Raw genomic sequence first — 23,423 nt, 5'->3', positions numbered from 1 at the left:
CTGTTTTAAAAACGTTTTAAAATGGTATGCCATATAGCTTCTTGAATTTGTTAAGAAGTATTTTAACGTGTTTTCCATCTGTATCTCTAGTGTTTACATAAGCATAGCCTGCCTTAGTAAAACATACTTGTAATTTCCTATAGTTTACGCCGGTATAAAAGTAGAAAGAGTCTTGTTCTTCGCTATAGTAGTAAAACTCAAACGTATGCTTACCATAGTCTGTAATTTCAATTGTTTCATCTTCTAGTTCGTCGACAAATTCGAATACAATATCTCTAAAATTGCCTATGTTCTTACTGTTTTCAGAACGAGTGACCCAACGCAAGTTTTCAAGTCTATTGTCGTTTCTTATATGGTTTATATGGTCTACAAAAGGTAAATTGTTAGGATTCGGTATAAAATGAGTTGCAATGACAACATGTTTAAGATAGTGTTTTCCACTCATCCTCATAGTAGTATATCCGTCATTTCGCTCCCATTCGCTTAAAACTCTTTTTGTCTTTTTGTTTCTGACTTCAAATGACTCACAACAGTGAATTTCATATTTCTCATCTAACAAACAAGTTTCCCAACGGTCTTCTTCAACAAACTCAGCGTACATTTCAAATAAAATAAAAAAATGTTTTTTTAAAAAAATGTTTTATTTCATGCAATGTTTAACTTCATGCAATTTTTTATTTCATGCAATGTTTAACTATTTCACCATCTTCTTTAACACCCCAGTACTTACGCTTGGAGAGGACATGAACTTCGGTGAAAATTTTGTCCAATTTGAATTGACCCATCTTTTCACCGACTAAACCCATTTCAATGAGTTTGTTATAGCCTTCTTCGTTCGTCATGAGTGCATCGATGTTCTCATAGTAAACCTTCACTTTGGATTTGACCTCGGAGAAGAATTTGTTGTAGTTGTCAAGGACTGCCTTTGCGAACTGAGGGTAAGACCAATGTTCGACAATAGGTTTTAATGTGGTTACTAAGCCATTTTGACCTTCGGTGAACTCGTACTTCAAAACAAAAGGAGAAAACCTTTCAACAAAGTTGTCGACCTTCTCATAGTGTTTACTCTTCATCTTTTGAGGTTTTTTAATGGAATATCCCCATGTCGAATTCATAAGCAATTTGAGTGTCATTGCAAGTTTGGGATTTGAAGCTTTCCTAATATCATACATTTGTTGTATGACTTTTCCAACTGTATAGTTCCTTCCCGGGAACTCACCATCTTCGTTTGGAATTCCAGTCGGAATATATTCGACAAACCTCATGTACGCAGCGTTAAGGTCGACATAGTATATTTTTTCGTTTGAGTCGAACTTGTCGCATCCAATTGGTCCAGTTTGTGGAAATTCAAGTGAGTCTCTTATCTTCTGAGAAACCTCGCCTGTTATCTCATAAACATCGTCAAAGCAACCTGTTTCATATAAAACCTTCTGACCTAACTCAGATGCTCTCCAATACAATTTGACGTCGATTGGATGTCTCAATGGAAGTTTGTTTATAGCATCTTGAAGTTCTTGCAACCTCATTGGAAGTTCTTCTGGTTCAGGTTGGTATCCGAACAATCCAACTCCTCGTGGAACTGTGTACTTCTTTTGTGCTATAACCTTGTCCGGAACAACTTTTGGTCTTGCTAACAATGAAAAGTTTGTTTCGTCTTTTGGTACAAAAGTTTCTGTCAGCTTGTCATCTGGAATTGGTTCCAACAAACCTTTCTCGAAAAGAATGTTAACAGCTCTGACAATGTTGCACTTGCCTTTTCCGAACAATGGGTTTGTAAGACTTTCGTTCAACATGAAGTGGTTGTGGACAATTACAATCTTCAACCATGGCAATTTGAAGTCAACAACATAGTCGTCATGTGAAGAACCTTTCTCAGTCGGTATGTTGACTCGGATATTCACATTTGCCAACGGTGCAATCTTTGTCAATTGACTTCTAAGAATGTACCTTGTTTTCACACATGACTCAAGATACTTCATCTTCTCATCTGTAACAAGACCAGAGTTCCTGAGACATGTAAGAATACAAGGTTCATTGACAATTGTTTCAATTGAATTGTAAATTCCATACCTTGTCAAGTCAATGTCAGACTTATTTCTGAACGGGAAATACCCAGCATGTTGTCTGACTGCTTGAGGGTTGGGTTGGTACCATTCAAACTTCACGCTTGCAATTCCTTCAATCGCATTCAAAATATCTGAGTCGGAGTCAACCATTTGTTCTCTCTTTGTAGTCTTGAAAGCGTCAAGAAGTTGTGCGGCTGTTGTGACATTGCCATGTGCATAGTAAATATGACCATCTAAATCTGTTACGGTTAGTCTGAGATTGTATCCTTTCTTATTTCCGTCTTGAATTGCAGCAAGTACACCCATGAAGCCTTCTTTGTTCTTTCCATCGTCAAAGTTTACTGTAAAGGTTCGACCAGATGTAATTTTACTTCTAACTTCACGATACTTTTCATATGCATATCTTGTTCTTTCCATGGGAGCATGTGCGTCTTCACCCTTCCCTTTTTTCCTTCTCAAGGGATGCAATTGTTCGTCATGTTTCCAGTAGAATCTGGCAAAGCCGTCGTGTCCTTCAACTTGAGGTTCATTAACATCGAAAGGCATGTCCATAAGACGTTCTTCTTCTAACCTCTCTAGTCTGTTTGGATAATTTGCACGTGCTGTTTCTAAGTCCATTTCGTAGCGAAGACCAGACAATTTGTCATAGACTTTTATGGGTCTTCCCTTCCTATATTTAAACTTCTTTGAAACTCTCCAACCATATCTTTCTAACTCTGCTTTTATTCTAGCAGACCTTCTATCCATTCTATACGGGGGCATTTTTATAAAAATAAAAAAATGTTTTTTCTTTACTTTACGTAACCACCCGCTGCCAAAAGTCTTTGACGCCAACCCATACCAGCTAATGAAGGTTGGCTTGGTTTAGTTTGGAAACTAACCTTTGGTTTTGGTTTTTCTTCAGTTTTTGGTTTCTCTTCTTCTATTGGTTTTTCGTCACTTTTCGGTTCATCTGACTTTACCTCACTTGCTTGAACAGTTGTGTCGTCAACATCTTCATAAATGTCATATGCCATTTGTTTCTGTTTTCCTTTCAACTTTTTGTGTTTGTTGTAAAGTTTAGAATATTTCGACTCTAAGTCAATGAGATGTTCTATAATGAACTGTTGGTCAGTGAAGTAAACTTTTCCATCTGTTGTCTCGAAAGCTCCTTCAGACTTCAATATTTTATTTGTGAGAGTCTGTTTCTTTTTTGAGATACTAGCCGTTCCATTTTTATGAAAAGTGACTTTGTAGTTAGAGTTTGTATTTCCAGACCTGGCACTTTCTATTATTGAATTTTTCTCTTCATCTGTAAGTTCTTTGACAGGTTTTGACAATGGTTCTGAACTTTTTGTTTGTGGTGTCAAATCTACCGTTTCAACTTCTTCGGTCATTTCATCTCAGTAAAAAATTTTAGTTTGGTTTGTTTTCAACTGGTTGTTGAGGTTTTTTAAGTCGGTCTAAAACTTCCTGAGGTATAGGAAGAACTTGACAAACACGTGGTTGTGTAACTGCTGGAAGCCGACAAAGCCATCTTGAGCCCATTTGTCTCAATGCTGTATTGTTCATTTCATCTCAGTAAAAAATTTTACATTCCCCACGTTTGAGGCGGTTGAGGTTGGTTGTTGTTTACCCACTGTTGTGCATGGTTATATCCTCTGTTAAAGAATCTTTCACCTTGGTCCATGTAGTGTCCTGCTTGGTTATAGTAGTCATTTGCTTTGTTATAGTAGTTTCCTGCTTGTCTTCCTACATTGTCCATCCATCCTTGAACTTTTCCTCTTGTTTCAGGATTTGGAATAAGATTTGCTGCATCTCGTGCTACCTCCCAACCTTTCTGTACAGTTTGTATAATAGGTTGTGCTTTCTCTTTCAGTATACCTAATGTACTCAAAATCTTCCTTCCAATTCCAAATGCACCTCTGGCTAGTGTTCCCACTGCGGGTAAAAATCTAGATGCAACTCCTGCTAATGCGCCAAATAAACCCATTTCTTATGGGTTAAAAATGACGAATTCAAACAAGGACCCCTATGTTTCTAAGGCAACAAAGAAAGCACTCATGGTAAAAATCTTTAGTTCAACACCAAATGCTTGGTTTATGGATATCTTGGAAAACATTCCGAGATATAGAGAAGATGGACCACCATACTGGCTAATATTTGTCGGTCAAAACACAAGATACTGTGAAGCCATACCATTATGGTCCAAAAATATTTTAGATGTGAAAACTGCTTTGACAATATTCGTTGACAAATACCATCCAACAAAACTGACATCTGACTGTGAAAGTTCTTTCAAATCAGACGATATTAAAAACTATCTGCGTTCAAAAAATGTAAACCAATATTTCATTGTCGACCAAAACCATTCTGCTCTTGGTGTCATTGACAGTTGTATAAAAATCTTAAGAGACTTAAATCAACCACAAGGTGGTGAGGTAGATGAAATGTCATATGACGACAAGTACAGACACTTCTCCATGGCAAAGATGAGACAAGTTTTAAATATTTACAATAACCGTAAACAAAAAGGTTTGGGAAACCACTCCCCCGAAGAAATGAAAAACAACCCCGACTTAGAGAAAGACTATATATTTAATAGTTTAGTCAAAAGAGACAAACAAGAAAGAATGCCAGGCTTCAAACTTAAGAAAGGTGACAAAGTAAAAATAGAAATACCTAAACGCGACCCATATGAAAATACTATTGACTATGACAACAATGGGAACTCGACAGGTACTCACATTCGTGTTCGTAAAAATAGAAGAAAGTATACAAGAGAATATTATGAAGTTTTAGGCAAACATGGCAAAATGTACAGACTGCAAGCAGAAGATAAAACTACTATTGTCAGACCTCGTTTCAAACTTGTCAAAGTTCAAGGTGGTATACTTTCAAAGACAGTTCCTAACAAATATAAGACAACTCCTGACGAATATGCTAAAGAAGTTGAAAATGACGACTAAGCATTTCTATACCATGCGTAAACTGTCATGTAAGGTGGCATGTAGTCTTTACTTTGTCCCGTTGTTTACGTATACCCTGAAACGCGATGTGTATGGTTTCCTTCTCCCTGTGTGCTACCCCAGAAACAATTTATAGCAAACTGAACGTCGTCTTTAACATCATATCCTTTACCTTTTTTCATTGCTGACCAATCCCAAAATCTATGCTTATGCCAACCTGCTTGAGATGTACTTAAATCTATGTAGTGACTGTGTGCAGGTAAGTTTTCACCTGAAATCGTTTTACTTCCACCTGTTTCCTTTGAAGAGTTTGCACAATACAAAAACCTGTCGACTATTTGAGTCCAAGTTCCAAAACCAAGTACTACTTCTGGTCTGGTAGAGTTCATTGACGTGTAAATAGAACCTATAGGATATACTGTTTGAAGTATTTCTGTCTTTAACGTTTGAAGCTCTGTTTTGTCAGCTTTTTTATCATATAAATCTTGAGCAGTGAATTTAACTTTGTTTTCATCCTCCATGACATAGACATTTCTACATCTAATGTATTTCATCGTTGTTATGTCATCCTCCGATGTTAAACCTTGTGGAAAGTTAGGAGGTTTCCAATTTAATACATCCCCACCAGTTCCATCAGGTTCTTCAACCGTTCCTGCAATATTTTCTATACAACAGTTGCGAAGAAATCGTGTGTATGTCCAACGTCACTTTTCTTGTTTAAGGTTTCTTGTAAGTTTGTAATATTTGCAATGGTATGTGTATGAGTCTTTTTAGAATATTCTTTGTCAGCTCTTGTCACTTCACTTGACATTTTATTGTCAACATATGTTTTATCCGCTTTGTCATCTAACATTTCTTGAAGTTCATCTACGTCATAGATGTTATGTGTATGATGTTTTTGTGGGTATGTTCTATCTGTCCATGCGAGAATATAGTCTCTTGTTGCATCTACATACTCTTTGTCAGCTTTGTTGTCAATATCTGCCTTCAAAAGAAGTTCATCTATAGGTTTCTCGTTTAAAGTTCTTTTTGTTGGATTTATACAAACAGTATGGTTCTTACTGTCTTGAAACAGAAACTCGTCTGTCATTGGGTTTATCGTCAGTTTTAAGTTTCCTTCTTTCAATGACTCAGATATCTTAGAATAGTTTGAAAAGTTTGTTGTGTTCTTATTTAGAGCTTGTACAATGAGTTGTCGGTTGTGTTGTATTTCTCTCATAGACGCTGTTTCTTTCGACATTTTTATTCTAGATAAAATATGCTTTCAATAGAAAAAGAAAATTCAAGAGTTGCTACAACTAAACCATTAGATGAACTTTTTACGAATGTAGGTCAAAAGTTTGAGACAGAGACCGTAAAGCATGAAGGCTATCGTTTTGACTACCCACTAAGATGGTTAAGAGACCCATCCGTCACAAAAGCTGTTGGCTTTCGTAGAATGAAGTTCATTTCAGAAGCCATACATGGTTTCCCATTTACGGTCGCTTTTGAAATTCGATACTATAACAAAGAAAAACGTACGTATGAGAAATTTGAACAGGGAAAACTTTTACAAGTGAATTTGCTTGTAAACTTAGAAACAACTCTTCAAGCTTTTCAAGAAAAAATAAACGATATCTATCTCGAATATGCAAAACAGTACAACATTGACGAAGGAGAGTACCATCTCGATATTTTATATGACAGGAAAAATGCAACTGTTAAAATCAATAGAATAGAAGACCTTGGAGAAGACGTTTATATTTCTACAAAATATAACAACTTGGCATGGTATAGATTTTTGAGGATGTTAAATCAGCCTGCAGAATATCCAGTACACCCGAACTTTTATGAAGTCGAAAACCCTAATGGAACATATGAAAATGTTTTCGACTCAGATGCTATTATAGTTCATGCTTCATTTTCTGGTGCACAAAACTCTTTTTTATGCTTGGCAAATGACTTTTACGAAAACCTACAAAGCTATATGAACCACCGAGTGGAAGTATTTCAGACTTTCAAGTATGGTTTACTACAGATGGAAGAAAGAGAAAGTTCCATTATACCATGCGTTTTACTTAGAACTTAGTTTCATATACAACTACTATCGAACGGTAAAAATATAATTTTAATACGGTTGAGGTGTTGGATTTGGTTGCCAACTTGACTGTGGTGCAGGTTCAGGCTGTTGTATAACAGGAGCTTGTTCTTCTGGTTCAGGGTCTTTGGGTATAATACCAACGAACTGACCTACTCTTTTACCAATATTTTTGACTCCGTTCCAAATTCCTCTTCCGACAGATTTTATTCCATTCCATATACCTCTTCCAACATTTCGAAAGAAGTTTCCTATTCTTCCAAAGAAACCCATTTTACTATATGTAAAAATCTAATGTCCACCTAGTCTCTTACGTTTCCTTCTGAGTTCCATAGCATTTTTTAACTGGAGCTCATACATTCTATTTCTCCTCTGATAGAAAACATACTCGGGGTCAACTCCTGTGTTCGCGTCATCTGCATAGAGTTGTTTATATCCCACTTCAGGGTTTGTATAAAACTCTTTCCATCTCATATTTGCATACCATGGTGGCAAACCTAACGCAGCGTCATTTGACATGGCAGTTTGCATTTGTACATCTGTTGGCACTTGACCATAGTTTGCCATTGCAGTTTGTATTCTAACTTCATTTGGAATATTCTCTGGGTTTGGTTGTCCAGGTTGCTGTGCATTCGCTAAGTTCTGTGCGTCCATTTAATATTAGATAAAAATATCTCTTACGAGTACATATGCTGGACATTTGCAGGCATTGGTTCATCTTCATATTCTCTATATCTTTCTGCCACGTCAAATAAGTAAATGACACAATGGAAAAAACCTAAAACAAGTAGTCCTATTTCAAACCACATTTACTTACCAATAAAATTTCTTTGTTGTGACACTTTTTCCGGTTTATAGGACCTCTCTCATATTCTATCTTATCGTATCTAAAATCATAGTCATGTATGTCCTCTAACCATCTCATAACGGTTTCCAAACCACTTTTATCGGATGTAAAGTAAAAGCATGGATGGTTATGTAAAACGTCTAAAGTTTCTAAAGAGTCTCTCAAAGTCCAGTCTACTTGGTATTGAAAATCCCATGTGTTATAGAACGGCGGGTCTACTATAAAGAAAACATTTTCCTTGTTTTTATATTTTTCATACAACTCTGTCCAATGACATCTCACAAACTCTATACCCTCAGTATATTTTTCTATGTTCTCTTTGAAAACCTTTGTATAGTTAAGATATAAAACTTTTGACATAAGTGTTTCAATGTCATGAACTCTTATAGCACCACTATATAATAGTCTAGAAGATATACTATCCCAGTCAATATACTCTGCTTTTTTCAAAACCTCTCTGACAGTATTTTTCTTATCTAATGGTATACGTTCCATCTTGCCTATAGGTATCTTTTCTTTTAACTCTTTCAATATTTTGTTTGTGTCTGGTATATGTTTGAGACGGTTCATATAGTTGTCGAAGTCATTGCATATAATCTTTGAGTCAGGAAATACAGTATGGCACAAATGAGATATATAGAAACTTCCACCGAACAAATCTACAAATGTTAGACCATTCGGTAGTTTCTTAAGTTCTCTCAATAGAATATCTTTACATCTACTCTTATTTCCAAAGAAGGGTAACGGTGGTTTTGTAAAATTCATTTTATATACAATAAAAATGTTTTTTCCCTGAAAAGTGACAGAAAAGTGACAAAACATCTTCGGGGCTAGAGGGCACGAAGTGCCTGGAAGCCCCAATACCTTTTTTTTTTTTTTTTTTAACTTTAGTTATAAGACAAATAAGAAATAACTGTTTATATATCATTTAAATAGTTTATAATAGAGATATGATATAAATTAAAAATTTTTAGTTAATTTTTAGAAATTTTTGTTTTGTTAGTTGCGTAAGCTTCAATTCTCTTCACTAAAGGATTTTTTGTTCTTGGTTTACTCTGCAAGAAAGTCTTTGAATCCAGAACGACCTGAAACATGTGGCTGCAGACGTCGTATTTCGGAATACAGTTTGGATCAGAAACAGGGTTTCCTTTCATCAGCCACGACATTGCGACAATTCTCGGAACACAAGGGAAAAGAGACAAAAAGTATTCATGTAATGTCTCTTCAATTCTGTCGAATTCGAGTGGTTTTGACATTGATTTGATGATAAGAAAAGCTTCTTTTTGGGAGGAAACTCTTCTTACGAAAACTCTTCCAACACCAATAAATGGTTGGTAGTCAATGCAGTTTCCGACAGAGATCAAGTAAACATTGTCAAAGACACTCAAACAATTTGAAACATTCTTCAAATTCATGTCATTCATAATCACGCATTCTTTCGTATTCAATTCGAATTGGTGATCACTTAACTTCCTGTAAATAACTCTGCAGTCATCAAATACTTCAGTGAACATCTCATTATTAGAAAATGAACTGTCTGCAATGAAACATTTCCTCGTTTTGTCAAGATTTTTGTCATGTAAATTTTGATTTTTGACACTTTCTTCAGAATTTTCGAGTAAACCGTCATTTTGTATGACTTCGTCAGATTTTTTGCGCAAAATGTCAATGTTGACGATTTTACCGTCTTCTGACTCATTTTTGACAGAATTCTCATGTAAACTGTCATTTTTGAGTGTTTCTTCAGAATTTTTGACAATTTTCTTATTTTCTGACATATTTATGACAGAATTATCACGTAAACTATCATTTTTATCAACATTTTTGACAGTTTTGTTGATTTCTGTTTCTTTTTTGTCAGAATTTTCTTGAGAACTGTCAGTAATGAAGATTTTGTCAGAATTTTCTTCATTTTTGACATTTTCAAGAAAAGTTTGTTTCTTTTCTGACAAAATTGACTTATTTTTGACAACTTTTCCTTGTAAGATGTGGTTAGTGTCGAACAGATGCAATGAGTTACTTTCATCGTTAGTTTCTGTCTGATTTTGGTCAGAATCAGAAGAGAAATGAAGATTGGAAAGTAAATTGTCATCGGATGACTGGTTTTTATCAGAAACACTTTGTTCAACAATTTTTGGAGTATTTCTGACTTCTTTTGACAGTTTAAGTGAAATCAATTGGTTGTTTATCTCTTCACTCGTCATTTCACTTTTGATTTCTTTGTTGTTTTGTTCGTTTTTGATCGAAATATCAGGGAATAACTTTGAATCAACTTTCTTCTTCTTGACTTCTTTCGAAATGATTCCTTTGGATAGAAATGAACTCTTTTCTGTTGATTCTTTGTCTCTGATTACATCTTCAACTGTTTCATAGTAAGTAATCTTCAGATTTGGATTTGCTTTACTTACTTTGCTGGAAATAGGTGCAGGCTTCATTATACTTGTCTTGTTTGATACTTTTGGTATCGATTTAACTTCTTTTTTGGTAAGATTCAGATTGATATTATATTCTGAAGGAGGAGTATCGGTAAAATCGCCTAAAACTATTGTACTTGGAGTAATATCCTTATGTGGAGAGTTGCATGGGATAATGAAGTCGAAATCAATTGGATATTCAACAAATTTTGAACAGACCCTTAATTTCAATGGATTGAAGGTAATTACGGGTTCATCGAGTAGTTCGTATTGTTCTTCTTCGATTTCTTCAAGGTTTAGAGTTGTTTTGCTGTCAAGATACGTATCAAATTCTGTATTAACTAGAGGAACCTCAATGAAATCGATTTGAGGTCCGGAATTGAACTTGTAGTTCAAATCGATCATTTCTTCCGCTTCTGGGTAATCTGAATCTTCTTCATCCTCGTATAATTCTACAAATTTACAAGATGGCAAAATTCTCATCTCAAAATCGATAAGATCAATGGGAGGAAGTTGTAAGGATGGAAGGCTCTGCTTAATGGATGCCTCTGGAATCTTTATTAACGTCGGCAGACCGTAGGAAGGATAAAGAGACATTTTTTTAGTTCATAAATCCATTCAAGCGCATCAAATTCTTTTTTGAGGCGAAAATGATCGTATAAAAATGAATGATTGATGCTTGCAATAACTTTGTCATTTGCTATCATTTCAGAATTTACCACAAAAATTCAGTAACTCCGAGTGCAAAATTTTGAATCATGAAAAAATTTGATTAAAATGGACCAAGATCATCATTTCGGCATGACATCCTGAGATACCTATATAATTCTTGTGAAATGAAGCTGACTCGATTTGTTTATCCATTTGATTAAATCTCAGCGGCGAGGCTTTCTGCTTATCAAGCTCTTGTTAATTGGAGAAATGCTTAAACGCATGAAGTTTTCCTTAAATGTTGAGAGCGAATGTAGATTTCCACGATAAGATTCGGTAATATTATTTGGTCTCTATCATTTTTATTCATAAATAGAGGAAAAAGTATTCGTATAGGATGAGATCACTAAAAATGTGCTGCAATAATTTAGCAGCATAAAACCATTCAATGAATTATGGGCTTTTTAATATTGCCATCAAATATGCATATGCAAAGAACCCATTTTAACACTGTTTTTAGATATCGTAATTCCATCGTTTGTTTGCGGTTCCAAAAAAAAATTCATAATGAAATTTTGAGAGATAACATGGCCATGATTCTATAAGATATAAATCAATAAAAAATTAATAAAATCTGATATTTGTATAATACTCAGTATTATTAAGCCGGGCATCTGAAAAATCTTTGAAGAGTTGGCAGGTCATGTCAAAATTTATTCACTGAATCTTACATTCGATCGCTATGATCATAAATCATATTTTTACCTCATTTTCAGATACGTATTAAAAGTCACATTCAATTTCTCGATTGGGTTTTCGTTTTCCAAGATTTATTTAAACAAGCTTACAACAATGAATCATTCCGAGATCCGAAAATAAAATTATTCACAATCAAAGATTTTTCGTTTGATATATTTCATAGAAAATTTTGAATACTATGTAGTAATTCAGTAGTGAAATCTCCATTTCTAACTGAAATGTCGTATACAGATTCCTCCGGCGACAAACACAACGAATCATTGACGATCACACCTTCAAACACTACCACAGATAACTTCTCCGCCATGTCCATTGATGATGCAACTCATCAATCAGTAGATTATGGTCCAATTGAACGCGAAAAGCTTGGCGATCCCTTATTACCTCATTTAGCATCACATGGACAAGTCAATAATGACTCACAACCGAAATCATTAGCACGAGGAATGTTAGCTTGGCACGTTAACCTCATTTCACTTGGAGGAATCATTGGCTCATGTTACTTTCTTGGTGTCGGAATCACATTTAATGCAATGGGCGCAGTTCCAGTTTTGATCGGATATTTCTTAGCTGGTGTGGCTGTTTTTGGTGTTATGCAATCATTTGCGGAGTTACTTGTTAATTTGCCACGTCACGGATCTTTCATAGCATACAACCGCGAGTTTTTGGGCGACGCATTAACAACAGCGATCGGATGGTGTTTTTGGCTCAACTGGGTCATGTACGTGCCTTCAGAGTGTCTTGCATTTGCAACCTTCATGAACACGTACTACACGATTCCTTTCAAAAACAAAGCCTGGTCTGATTTTGTTTGGGGCTCCATTTGCTTGGTCCTTCTCACGACGATCAACTTATTTAAGGTTAAGTGCTTTGGCTATGTCGAAAGTATCAACGCTACCCTCAAGATCCTTGTTATTGCATTTTTCGCAATTGTTGCTTTGTTTATTTGGTTTGGTGTCATTGGCGACAAAGTCCATCCATTTACTGATGAACGCGTAGGTTTTATTGGCTCTAAAATCATCACACAAGGAGAAGGAACGATGGCACATAGATTATTCCCGAATGGATACTTATGCATGGTTACATACCTAATCATTGTATTAGTGAACTTCCAAGGATCCGAAATTGTCGGTCTTTCTGCTGCAGAAACACAAAATCCCGAGAAGAATATTCCAAACGCTTGCAAACAAGTCGCGATCCGTATTATTATCGTATACTTGATTCCTATATTGTTAATTACACTCATTGTTCCATATGACAAAGTTCCAAAGACAGATTCAGTCTTCGCATTCGCTTTGACTTCATATGGACTCAAATGGGCAGGAAAGATATTCACGTTTATCACCCTCGTCTCTGCATTTTCATGCGCGAACAGTGGTTTGTACGGAACAGTTCGTAGTATTTACGGTTTATCGAAAGAAGGATTAGCTCCAAAATTTTTGTCAACTTTGAACAAATTCAATTCGCCAAGAAACGCGATTTTGTTCACTTTGTCATTCATATGGATTGTTTTCTTGTTTGGTTTCTTGAGTCAGAACTTAGGAGTTTTCGGAAGCAATGCTTCTTCTCTTTACGAGTATTTACTTAACATCAGTGGCTTTTTCGGAACAATTATGTGGATTGGAATCATTGTTTCTCAGATCATTTTCAGAATTAAAATGAAAAGGAGAGGATACAATCCGAAATCAGATATTGTTGCACACGCAATGTTTTATCCTTACTTACATATATTTTCCATTGTTTTGCAAACTGTTGGTTTGTTTTCACTGTTATTTACAAAAACTGGTTGGACTATATTTGCTGCTGCCTCGGCAATTTTCTTATCAATTGTTTTCATTTTCTTGATTCTCCAGAAATGCGGAAAAATATCAACAAACGCTGTTTACGCAGAAGATGAAGTTTTATTCGACATGAAATACCCTCAGAAGACGTACTTCGGTGTTGACCATGTTAATTTGCTTGACAAGGATAAGCTTCTCGTCCAAGATCCTGAAATTCATTAACACTTTATTTTTCTTTGTTTTTTATTTATCTCTAAACTGTTATTTATGATAAATTCTAATTCATTTATCGGTACACTTACGCCCATCTGACTTTGATTCAAATTTTTGAAGACTGAAGTGAAGCGACATTGAAGGCTATGCGGTACTGATGTAAGTGCACCCTTTCTGTAAAAGTATGTTATTTTATTAGTATGATCACATTTTTCCATACGATATTCTTAATAAAGACTCTAATTTCTTGACTATACTTGTAATTATTGATAAACATATTTCTCACATTTTGTATGAATATTGAATTAATTCAGAACCCGGCCTCGAAATTTTTGAATGTTCGCAACATTAGCTAAACTTTAAAAAGGTACCAAATAGCTTAGCTAATGTATACTAATTTTATCTAGCCTTGAAATGTATACTAATTTTATTAAATATATCCATAATATTACCAGTTAACATGTATATTATAATGCTAATATAATATATATTTTATATATAATATAATACATGTAATATTACAAAGTATTACAAAGTTAAGGGAGGCCTAACGACCAGTTAAGATTCTCAATTTTTTGTGAAGTTTACAAGAAAAATGAGATTCTTTAAGGGTGCCCTATAGACGATAGACCACCCTCAGAAAAGCACTTTTAAGGCTATTATATTGAGAACTAGAATCCGGATAATCCATTCATTGGAGTTCTAATAAGGTTAATTTTGTGATGTTTACATTATCGTTATAGGGCACCCTTAAGAGTGCACTTACCACTTTTTGACATTCTCTCAAATTTTCTGACAAAAGAGGTTCAAATCGTTGTTATCATGAAGATCCGATATAATATTATGACCTATTATTGAATGTTCATATAAAAAATAAATCTGAAAAGAAAAAAATCTGCTTAAGGGTGCACAAGGAGGATTACGGTTTTTTAATCCTCCTTTTTTTCGAAAAAAAATCCTTGTACTTTGGGTACTTCGAAACATGAAAAAAAGCGAAAAAATGAACATTGGTCCAAACACATTCATTCATTAAGTGCTTGCTTCCCTTTCATTCACAGCTTCTAAATTCAAAATTTATACCAAATTAAAATTATTATTTCGAATTTACAGTAATTAATTTCAAACAGATCAGTTACCTCATACACACTGCGTTCAGTTATTGTAAATTTCAAACCCACATTATGATTTTCGTTTTATTAATTGCGAAATTTCAAACAATTGTCTCCTACCTGTTTTGTTATATGATTCACATTCAAATATTACTAGATTGTTGTGTTACTAAACAAATAACTTTTAATCACTTTTTTATTTTATTTTTTTTATTCATTGGAAGAATGAAGATTTACCTTCCTCAATTTATGTACAAATTCATGATTTGAGGATTCTATGAGTTTTAGGAGAATTTGGCAGAAATAAGAAATATTATTTCAAATCCATCAATTTTTGCCAAAAATAATATAGAATATCTAATACATGCTATTTATATAATCTATCATATGATTTTGAAGACTAAATCTCCACTTTTTAAAATTTTTTATCCTCCGAGTGCAGGTCATGGTTTTTTTGGGCCTTTTTTTAGGTCCTTGAAAAACGAGTTTTTTCGAAAATAATTTGTATAAATAGCATCATCATATATGTACCAATGATATGGTAAAAAGAAAAATTATAATTCTCGGTCAAAATACAGAGAAAAATAAACATGCTAAAAATTTTTCGAAAATCCTATTTTTTCGAGTGTTTTTCTAAATCCCTTAAGGAGTTGAGACTGGACCTCGAAAATTATATATGATATGAAGCTACCTTATGTGATTCTAAATGATTTATATTAATCAAAAAAATCTATTCCTGTAAAGAAAAAAATAAGTTTTTATTATTTTGGAGGATTAGCAAATTGATAAAACTCTCTGAAAAAATTGAGGACTTTTTAATCCTCGTAGTGCACCCTTAAGGTCGCCAAAAAAAGTGCGGAAATTAAAAACCGCAGTTTGAGTACTTTCTGAGAGTCTGTTTGTCAGAAAGTATACATTTGTAAACTTTCTGACACTAAAATTTTTTTAGTCCTTTCAAAGTTTTTGACAATGTCAAAAAGTATACATCGGGGCTCTCAATTTTCCTCTCAAACGACGGTTTTTTAAAAACGCTCATTTTTTCATCGACCTTATATTGGGGTGAAATTTATTTCACAAATTAGAGCGTGTCAAATAATTGAGAGAATGTCAGAAAGTGGCAATTGCACCCTTAAGCGTTTTTCTCTTTGTATAATATATATTACATTATGATTAAGGAAGTCAATTTGGAAAATTGTTTTCACTTTAGGAGAATATAATTTTCCATTTGGAAAATTTAAAAAGTGAGACGCGCAGGATTCGAACTTTTTTAAAAGTTGATTTAAATGAATTTTAGTGTGGAATATAAGGATAATATCATATTTAAAATAAGATATACTAGTTTAGGTGGTATTAATTTTTTCGATAAATTTGAGAGTATGTACGTTTAGGGCATGAAAAGTGTCAATTCGCTCAGCGAAAGCTGAGCTAGCTTCGTTCTCGAAAGAATAAGGAAGGAGTGAAGGAGAATGATACAGAAGTTGACACATTCATATCATTTCAACAAATTTTGATCAAATTGAAATTCAATAAAATTCAATTCAATTCATATCCTTCAGTCAGTACATTGATATCCTTCTGCATCACAATGATAACTCGGGCATCAATAGTTTTACAACTAACTCAGAAAAAACAAGATTATTACTTCCTGCTTACAGCTTTTAAAAAGTTTCGATGATAAAAATCACTCTACTCTCGTTTATCGACATATGGTGATAGTAGGTAAACATATTCTTATCGATATTAATAAAAATATTTGTACGAAAATCTTATCCAATTAGAGAGTTATTCATAAAGTATATGATAATTATAATTACTTTCTCTTTGTTTTATCTTTGAATAAACAATTTAATTTAAATTGCATAATATTTTTTGGTTGAAAGACAGGAAACTTAGTTGAGTTTGTATTATTTTTATCGTTTAATTCATTGTATCAGTGAGTGATCCAGATATTTAAGATATTTAGAAAAAAAATTATTAATTTGATTAACAAATTTTAATCAAAATAGCAAAAATCTATTTGATAGCTGTAAACAAACAATAATTTTTATTTCAAGCAAAATCACTTATTTTCATCTAAACGTATAAAATTGTCAATTTTATGAAAATAAATTGAAAATCTCATGAAATGTAAAGTAGAGTAATATTTTTCAATTTTCTTTTTTTCTTTGTCTCAAATATTTTCTGTTGGGAATTTTCTTGTTATCAAAAAATAATTTTAATATTTGTTTATTTCATTACATACAATAAAATTTTAAAAACTCTATTTCTTCTCAAGAAAATTTTTTCCTTCATATGAAGAAACATTTTGTTCTCCATTTGATACTGAGTCTAAATCACGATTTTTGAATTTTCTTCTTTCCAAATTTCTTTTTTCCAAATTAGAAGTTTAATTCAAATTTTCAATAGTTTATATATTTTCTCAAACCGTCTCAGATTTTCTCACTTTTTAGGGATTTTCTCTCAAAATATACAAAAATAGTAATATCAATACATGTGTCTAATATACTTTAAAACCATCGTGACAAAATTCAAAAACGAAGAGTTCTTCTCTCCAAATTTTTTTCAAAATCAAAAAAATGAGATAAAAAAGTACGTTTGGAAAATTCATTTTTAGCATTTTAGGAATTTTCTCACTTTTCTTCCAAATTGACATCCTTATTATGATGGACTTTTTCCTCCAAAGTTCTTTCAATTAGCATTCTACATTGAAAGGGAGGAAAAGAATATTTGAATGAGCAAAAGCGGTTTTTGGAATAGTGGGAAATTTTGGGAGAAAGTCATCTGAAGAAGATGACGATCCCTGGAATTACTACTTCAATAGCCAATTTACAAGTTCCGCAACTGAGAATTGCCAGAATTGTAATCCAACATCCTCAAATGGTCAATATTACTTAGATGAATGCAATTTTTTTGATGATAATGGCCGAGTTATCAACTTTAGTCCTGTTACCAACACTTTGTTTCTACATAACCGATGTTCTTTTAGTAATTGCACTTCAGAAGAAGATGGAAGCTGCGTTTACTACCAAATTGGCAGCAACAGTTCAATTGTTCAACGAAAGTTCTGTTGTACGAAATGCGAAAGCTCTAAAAATGGGCATTTTTCATATACATCTGTTGGCCCAGATAACTTAAACTTTTTTATTGAAAGTTCGCTTTTCGATGTAGGAAATGAAGATGTTGGTAAAGAAGTAATTCGTTCAGAAGAAGGGAATATCTTAGTTTCATCAACAAATTTCTCATCAAATAAAGCTACAGATGATCCTGTTGGATTTTTTTTCAAGAATTCAGTGGATGGCTTTAAAATAACATTTAATTATTCAACTGTTGTTAATAATTTAGGAACAGGTAATTCAGCTTCAGTATTATATATTTGGTATAACTCTTTGATTGTTTCATGTAATATTATAAATAATACTAATACACAATCTATGAAAGGAATTATTTACCATTCCATAAATTCTCTTACTGTAAAAAATTGTTCTTTTATTAACAACACTTGTCCTGAAGGTTCATGTTTGATATATAACAATGATGATCAATTAACAGTTGATAGTTGTTACATTGACAATTCGATTTCAAAAACATTTAAAAATGATGTAGTACCTACTAATACAAGAGAACTATTTACTAACAAATTGATTCATTTTTCAACTGATATTTGCCAAGCAAAATTTGCAATTATCAATAAAAGTATTTCTAAAGTTAATAAACTTTCCCTTTTCTTCATTTCTTTACTAAACATTAAAAAATCTTCATAATCTTACGCCCATCTGACTTTAATTCTAATTTCTGACAACATGTGCAAGACGTAATTGAAAATTAAACTTAAGGATGCCCTTACATTTCATAAAATTACTTAAAATATATGATTAATATGAAGATAAAACTTTGGGACTCTAGATCGCTTTTTATATCGAGTTGAATGATTATTAAATTTTCAAAGAAATTCTGAAGCGTATTCAAAAGTGTAAAAATTTAAAAATAGAATAATATTTCCCCTTATTTCCACTAAAATGCTATTATTTCCTAATAATTATGTTATTTTCTCTATACTTACACTGAATGTCCCGCACTTATTTGGATAGCCGTTTACAATTTCCAATCATTGCAAATATCGGTCAACGCAATGACTTTTGTTAGCTTTGTCGTTCTGCCTAGTTTAGGTACCTTTTCATAAAGTTGTGTACCAAAAATCCAGAAATTTCTCCATGATGTATTAGATAATTAAACAATCATACTTTTATTTAAAAAATAGTCAAGTTGATTCCAATAGATTCATGTAAGCATAACAAAAATAATCTGACTATTTTAAAAATAGTCAAACATAACGATAATAAACATCACAAAAATAATAATATTAGAACTCAATTGCATGGATCACCCTGATTCTAGGTGCTCAATATAATAGCCTTAAAATTGCTTTACTGGGGGTGGACTATCGTCTTTAGCGCTATATTTTTAATACAGTTTTTCTGCCTTCGACACTTTTTTCGGTGGACTGTAATATTCGAAGGCAGATAGTCGTAATTGCTCCCTTATAAAAAAATTGAAATCATAAATTTAAAGAGAACTTAAACTTAAAACTGTTTACTCCTGAGCCCAGGCCTTGATGATCTCAAGGGTGAGGTTGAAGCACTTGCAAGCTGTTTCAACTGTGACGCTCTCTTCAACGGAGTGAGCGCCGTGGATTGTTGGGCCGTATGAGACGCACTCGAGGTCTGGGTAGCCTCTGTTCTGGATGCAGCCGCATTCGAGACCAGCGTGGATAGCTGTGATCTCTGGGTATGCGTTGTAGAGTTTGTGGTATGATTCCTTAGCGATCTCTGTGATGCGAGCCTTGAGGGCAGCTGGCCATGGGCCTTGGATCTCTTCCTCTGGGATGCGGATTGGGCAGCCGACAGCGCGAGCAAGAGACTTGTTCTGGTTGACGAGCCAGTACATGCGTGTGGCTTCGTTGGAGCGGGCGTAAACCTGAACGTAGAGAACGTCGTCCTTTGTGCGTGTGATGGACATTGACTGAGATGTGCGGACGATGCCCTTGATCTCTGGGTGCATTTCCCAAACGCCGTGGTAGATTGAGGAAAGGAGATCGAGAACCTTGTTGTGGCAGCACTCGCAAAGGCAGAGTGGAACATCAACCTTCTCGATGGCAAGCTTTGGTCCCTTGACTTCGATGGCCTTTGACTCCTTGACGATTTCATCATGGAGCTTCTTAGCGAGGGCCTCGAACTTCTCTGGTTCTGATGTAACGACTGTGGCAATGCACTCACTTGGGATAGCGTTGTGCTTGTCACCACCTTCGATTGTGGCAAGGCGGAATGGGATGCCCTGAGCCTGGATCTCAAGAAGGATGCGGTCGATCCATTTGACGGAGTTGGAACGGCCGGAGTCGATGAGAAGACCTGTGTGGCCACCCATGAGGTTTGTAAGGTGGAGCTTGAGGCCTGTGCCTTCAACCTTCTCCTTCTTGATTGGGAGTTCGTAGTAGGCGGAAAGGCCACCAGCGCAGGATGTGTAGAATGTGCCCCACTCTTCGGAGTCGAGGTTGAGGAGAGCACGAGATTTGAGGAATGGTGGACCAGCGAGCTTGCCAGCGCCGATGAGGCCGACTTCTTCATCGAGTGTGATGAGGAACTCGAGTGGGCCGTGCTGGTACTTATCGCGTGTTTCGATAAGAGCGTACATGGCAGCGACAGCAATGCCATCATCAGCACCGATTGTGGAGATGCCAGATGTGAGCTTTCCGTCTTCGAGCTTTAAGAAGACTTGGCCCTGCTCGTCGAACTTGCCGACAGAGACGATATCAAGATGTCCCTGGATGCAAAGTGGCTTAACGTTTTCTAAGCCAGCAGAAGCTGGGATGGAGAGAAGGATGTTGCCGATTTCATCCTCTGCGACTGTAGCGCCGAGCTTGTGTGCCCACTCAATGCAGGTCTTGCGAGCACCTTCGAGCTGGAAGGATGGACGGTGGACCTCTGTAAGGGCAAGGAACCACTTGAAGAAGGCTTGGTGGTCAACTGGGAGCTGCTTAAGGAGTTCCTGTTTTGGAGCACGAAGAAGAGCGGAGGCTTCCATTTAAAAGTGAAGTGACTTTTCAAGACGATGAAAAATAAAAGTACTCACAAAATCTAGATTGAGAGGCGGTCAATGACTTTTGAGGGAAAATTAACACATGGAATTTAATATTATTTAGGTTGATATTCTTGCTTATTATTTCAGAAAAAAATCTTAAAAATTTCAATATGAAAATTGAAAGCAATTCAAAAAAATTACTAACATGTAAATTTTAATATCCTATGCATAATTTCATATTTTGAACATTTTTTATTTTTGTTTAAAACTTAAAATTTTGCGAATTTAATATAATTTATAAAATATAATACGTATATATATTTAAAATACACTAAATTTAATTGTTAATTGACGTTTTTGGGAATGAATTTTATCAAAACATGCCTGAATCCGAAAATTTGAAAGAACGAATTACACAATCATATATGTAGAATTCAAAATACAAACTTAAAGATTGTATACGTTTAAAATTATTCAGATTGTGTTTGATTTCCACTCATTCTGTTTCTTTTGAACTCTAACACTAACATTTCATGATGATTACATGATCCATTTATACATGGTTGAATTGTTCCAGATTCTACCAGAAAATCAATCCAAATTTCTCAATGCATTCAAGTTGATTGGACAAAATTTAAAATTTATCAGCCTGTTTCCAGAGAAACTCATATATTCCCTAATGAAATGTAATTTTTGCTACATTTATTTCAATCAAATTTCAAAAAATTGACTGCAGAGCTTGAAAAGTTGATGAATCATGTTGTTATTAGATGTACATATTAGATTTACTATTTCCAAAAAAATGCTCAAATTTGAATAGTTGTTAGAAAATTTGGAATTACACTCCTTACATTATATATAATTAAATGTTTAAATTTTATTTATTTTTCCCTTTTAATTTTATAACTTGCTCTATCAAAACTAACCTCTCAATTGAAGGCCACAAAATCTAAGTAGTGAGGGTACACAAATTTTGTATGGAGTACGGTTCAATTTTTGAGAGCCTCACTACTTAGATTTTGTGACTACCTTATTTAAATTTTTTATCCAATATTTCTGATTTCATATGTTACTAAATCGATTTTGAATATGACATCTCAACTGCTAGTGGTGTCACTTTTTAATTGTATTTTTTTTGTCATGTATCCGATTTCAGATCATATTGCAATAATCAGACCCTATTATACATGTTTTCCTAACTCAAAAATCTCCTTGATCGAATGAAATTACATTTGTCATAACCCAAACGATCATGTAATCGCTCTCTGGTGTGGAAATTAAAGCTGATGTGCTATATAAATGATAAGGTTACATTCTCATTTAAGATTTTTACTTTATTTCTATTTAGCCACATCAAAGTATGTGCTTAGTCCACACAACCAGTATAGAATTCAAAATGGTCGAAGCTAAATAGATCGATAACAACAATATTATTATCATATCTTCAGCTTTCATACATTCCGAAATAATATATGAAGCATTTCCCAACATTTCATCTAGTATTGCAAGCCATTGCTAAGGTTACAAACAAACGATTATATAAAACTATGTTGAACTGCAACAAAAAAAATTATTGACAAAGAAATTGAATTCGTTTTTTCTCATCTCTATAAAAATAATTATCTGGTTACAAGTTAGTAAATATATATGTTCAAAGCATATAAAAATCTAAATAAAATAATAAATTTTTTGTGAATAGAAAACTATGTATAATTTTAGCAGAAATAGAAGTTAAAGTAACATAAATTAAACAAGTTTGCAAACTCCTAATGAGCATTCAGAACCGTCAGAATCATCATTCTCCCAACGATCTTTAGCTATTAAGCAGAAGTCTGCAAGTGGTAATGGAGGATTAAAGTGTTTGCTATTTGTAAGTCTCTTGAGATTTTGTTTAATTTGATTGATTTCTTCTTCACTTCTTGTATCTTTGTTTGGTATTGGGAATGGTTCAGCATAAGATGTGATAGGTACGTCTGCAATGAATGGGCAATATTCGCCTAATAAATTATGACCTGGATCAGTCGAATCATCCGAATCAGTCATTTTCAATTAAAAAAGTGACAAAGTAGAATCATCTTATGTTTTTACAACGAGATCTTTGAGGTTGTACTATTTTAGTCTGGTTTATTACGATTTGAAACAAATAATTTTAAAAACTGAAGTTTGAGAAAATTGTCATTACATTTGTTAGATAATTCCTGCAGCATGCATTGAGGAAGCTTTCAAAGTCTCTAGATATTACATTTGTAGGTGTAAAGATAATTCATTTTCTTTCTTGCTTGAATTTGTATTAGAAATTGAAATTGTTCATCAAAATTAGGGATCCAAAGAATATCCTATGTTATCTAATGCAGCAAATAATATCAAAAATATCTCAGAATGTGCCAATAATGATATAAAATTCTTGGAAGAGCTATTAATATCAAATCTCACTATATGAGTGATAGTTACTTAGAATTTAAATATTTATGCCTGAGATATAG

At 33.9% G+C, this 23,423-nt stretch overlaps 11 protein-coding genes and 1 pseudogene across 12 annotated transcripts, besides 8 other annotated features; 3 read left to right on the top strand and 9 right to left on the bottom strand.

Annotated features, from left to right (window-relative positions):
* Positions 1-6,134: part of a mobile genetic element that runs on past the window's edge.
* Positions 17-601, bottom strand: TVAGG3_0217710 (His-Me finger endonucleases family; the record flags this gene model as incomplete). Its single annotated transcript, XM_051226863.1, has 1 exon — positions 17-601. One exon carries the CDS (start codon positions 599-601, stop codon positions 17-19), a length of 585 nt encoding a protein of 194 aa, XP_051111849.1.
* Positions 1,842-2,813, bottom strand: TVAGG3_0217700 (uncharacterized protein; the record flags this gene model as incomplete). The annotated part of the gene is made up of 1 exon (XM_051226862.1): positions 1,842-2,813. A coding segment is annotated over one exon (972 nt), but the record flags the coding sequence as incomplete, so codon positions are not given.
* On the bottom strand, positions 2,858-3,442 carry TVAGG3_0217690 (phage tail repeat-like family; the record flags this gene model as incomplete). Its single annotated transcript, XM_051226861.1, has 1 exon — positions 2,858-3,442. One exon carries the CDS (start codon positions 3,440-3,442, stop codon positions 2,858-2,860), a length of 585 nt encoding a protein of 194 aa, XP_051111847.1.
* TVAGG3_0217680 (uncharacterized protein) lies at positions 3,462-3,617 on the bottom strand (the record flags this gene model as incomplete). Its single annotated transcript, XM_051226860.1, has 1 exon — positions 3,462-3,617. One exon carries the CDS (start codon positions 3,615-3,617, stop codon positions 3,462-3,464), a length of 156 nt encoding a protein of 51 aa, XP_051111846.1.
* On the bottom strand, positions 3,637-4,038 carry TVAGG3_0217670 (uncharacterized protein; the record flags this gene model as incomplete). Its single annotated transcript, XM_051226859.1, has 1 exon — positions 3,637-4,038. One exon carries the CDS (start codon positions 4,036-4,038, stop codon positions 3,637-3,639), a length of 402 nt encoding a protein of 133 aa, XP_051111845.1.
* On the top strand, positions 4,055-5,014 carry TVAGG3_0217660 (uncharacterized protein; the record flags this gene model as incomplete). The annotated part of the gene is made up of 1 exon (XM_051226858.1): positions 4,055-5,014. One exon carries the CDS (start codon positions 4,055-4,057, stop codon positions 5,012-5,014), a length of 960 nt encoding a protein of 319 aa, XP_051111844.1.
* A 138-nt stretch (positions 6,135-6,272) lies between the features above and the next one.
* On the top strand, positions 6,273-6,998 carry TVAGG3_0217640 (uncharacterized protein; the record flags this gene model as incomplete). Its single annotated transcript, XM_051226857.1, has 1 exon — positions 6,273-6,998. A coding segment is annotated over one exon (726 nt), but the record flags the coding sequence as incomplete, so codon positions are not given.
* A 123-nt stretch (positions 6,999-7,121) lies between these two features.
* TVAGG3_0217630 lies at positions 7,122-7,327 on the bottom strand (annotated as a pseudogene). The gene has a single exon. A coding segment is annotated over exon 1 (206 nt).
* Positions 7,328-8,912: 1,585 nt separating this feature from the next.
* TVAGG3_0217620 (uncharacterized protein) lies at positions 8,913-10,949 on the bottom strand (the record flags this gene model as incomplete). The annotated part of the gene is made up of 1 exon (XM_001318815.1): positions 8,913-10,949. The coding sequence occupies one exon, from the start codon at positions 10,947-10,949 to the stop codon at positions 8,913-8,915; it is 2,037 nt and encodes a 678-aa protein (XP_001318850.1).
* Positions 10,950-11,539: 590 nt separating this feature from the next.
* On the top strand, positions 11,540-13,989 carry TVAGG3_0217610 (amino acid permease family; the record flags this gene model as incomplete). Its single annotated transcript, XM_001318814.1, has 1 exon — positions 11,981-13,765. The coding sequence occupies one exon, from the start codon at positions 11,981-11,983 to the stop codon at positions 13,763-13,765; it is 1,785 nt and encodes a 594-aa protein (XP_001318849.1).
* Positions 13,990-14,365: 376 nt separating this feature from the next.
* Positions 14,366-14,400: a terminal%2Cinverted (terminal inverted repeat of Kolobok-5_TV transposon ID:TVAGG3_0217600).
* Positions 14,366-14,505: a mobile genetic element.
* Position 14,506: 1 nt separating this feature from the next.
* Positions 14,507-14,539: a mobile genetic element.
* Positions 14,507-14,539: a terminal%2Cinverted (terminal inverted repeat of tvBac_53III transposon ID:TVAGG3_0217580).
* A 1,426-nt stretch (positions 14,540-15,965) lies between these two features.
* Positions 15,966-15,998: a mobile genetic element.
* Positions 15,966-15,998: a terminal%2Cinverted (terminal inverted repeat of tvBac_53III transposon ID:TVAGG3_0217570).
* Positions 15,999-19,192: 3,194 nt separating this feature from the next.
* Positions 19,193-19,319: a mobile genetic element.
* A 111-nt stretch (positions 19,320-19,430) lies between these two features.
* On the bottom strand, positions 19,431-20,956 carry TVAGG3_0217550 (cytosolix non-specific dipeptidase family; the record flags this gene model as incomplete). The annotated part of the gene is made up of 1 exon (XM_001318813.2): positions 19,456-20,943. The coding sequence occupies one exon, from the start codon at positions 20,941-20,943 to the stop codon at positions 19,456-19,458; it is 1,488 nt and encodes a 495-aa protein (XP_001318848.1).
* A 1,730-nt stretch (positions 20,957-22,686) lies between these two features.
* TVAGG3_0217540 (uncharacterized protein) lies at positions 22,687-22,983 on the bottom strand (the record flags this gene model as incomplete). Its single annotated transcript, XM_001318812.1, has 1 exon — positions 22,687-22,983. The coding sequence occupies one exon, from the start codon at positions 22,981-22,983 to the stop codon at positions 22,687-22,689; it is 297 nt and encodes a 98-aa protein (XP_001318847.1).
* Between the last annotated feature and the right edge of the window lie 440 nt (positions 22,984-23,423).

Source organism: Trichomonas vaginalis, chromosome IV (assembly GCF_026262505.1).
Source record: "Trichomonas vaginalis G3 chromosome IV, whole genome shotgun sequence".
Classification (NCBI taxonomy): Eukaryota; Parabasalia; order Trichomonadida; family Trichomonadidae; genus Trichomonas; species Trichomonas vaginalis.
Note: the sequence above shows the minus strand (reverse complement) of the source record. Positions and strands in the feature narration are given on the sequence as shown.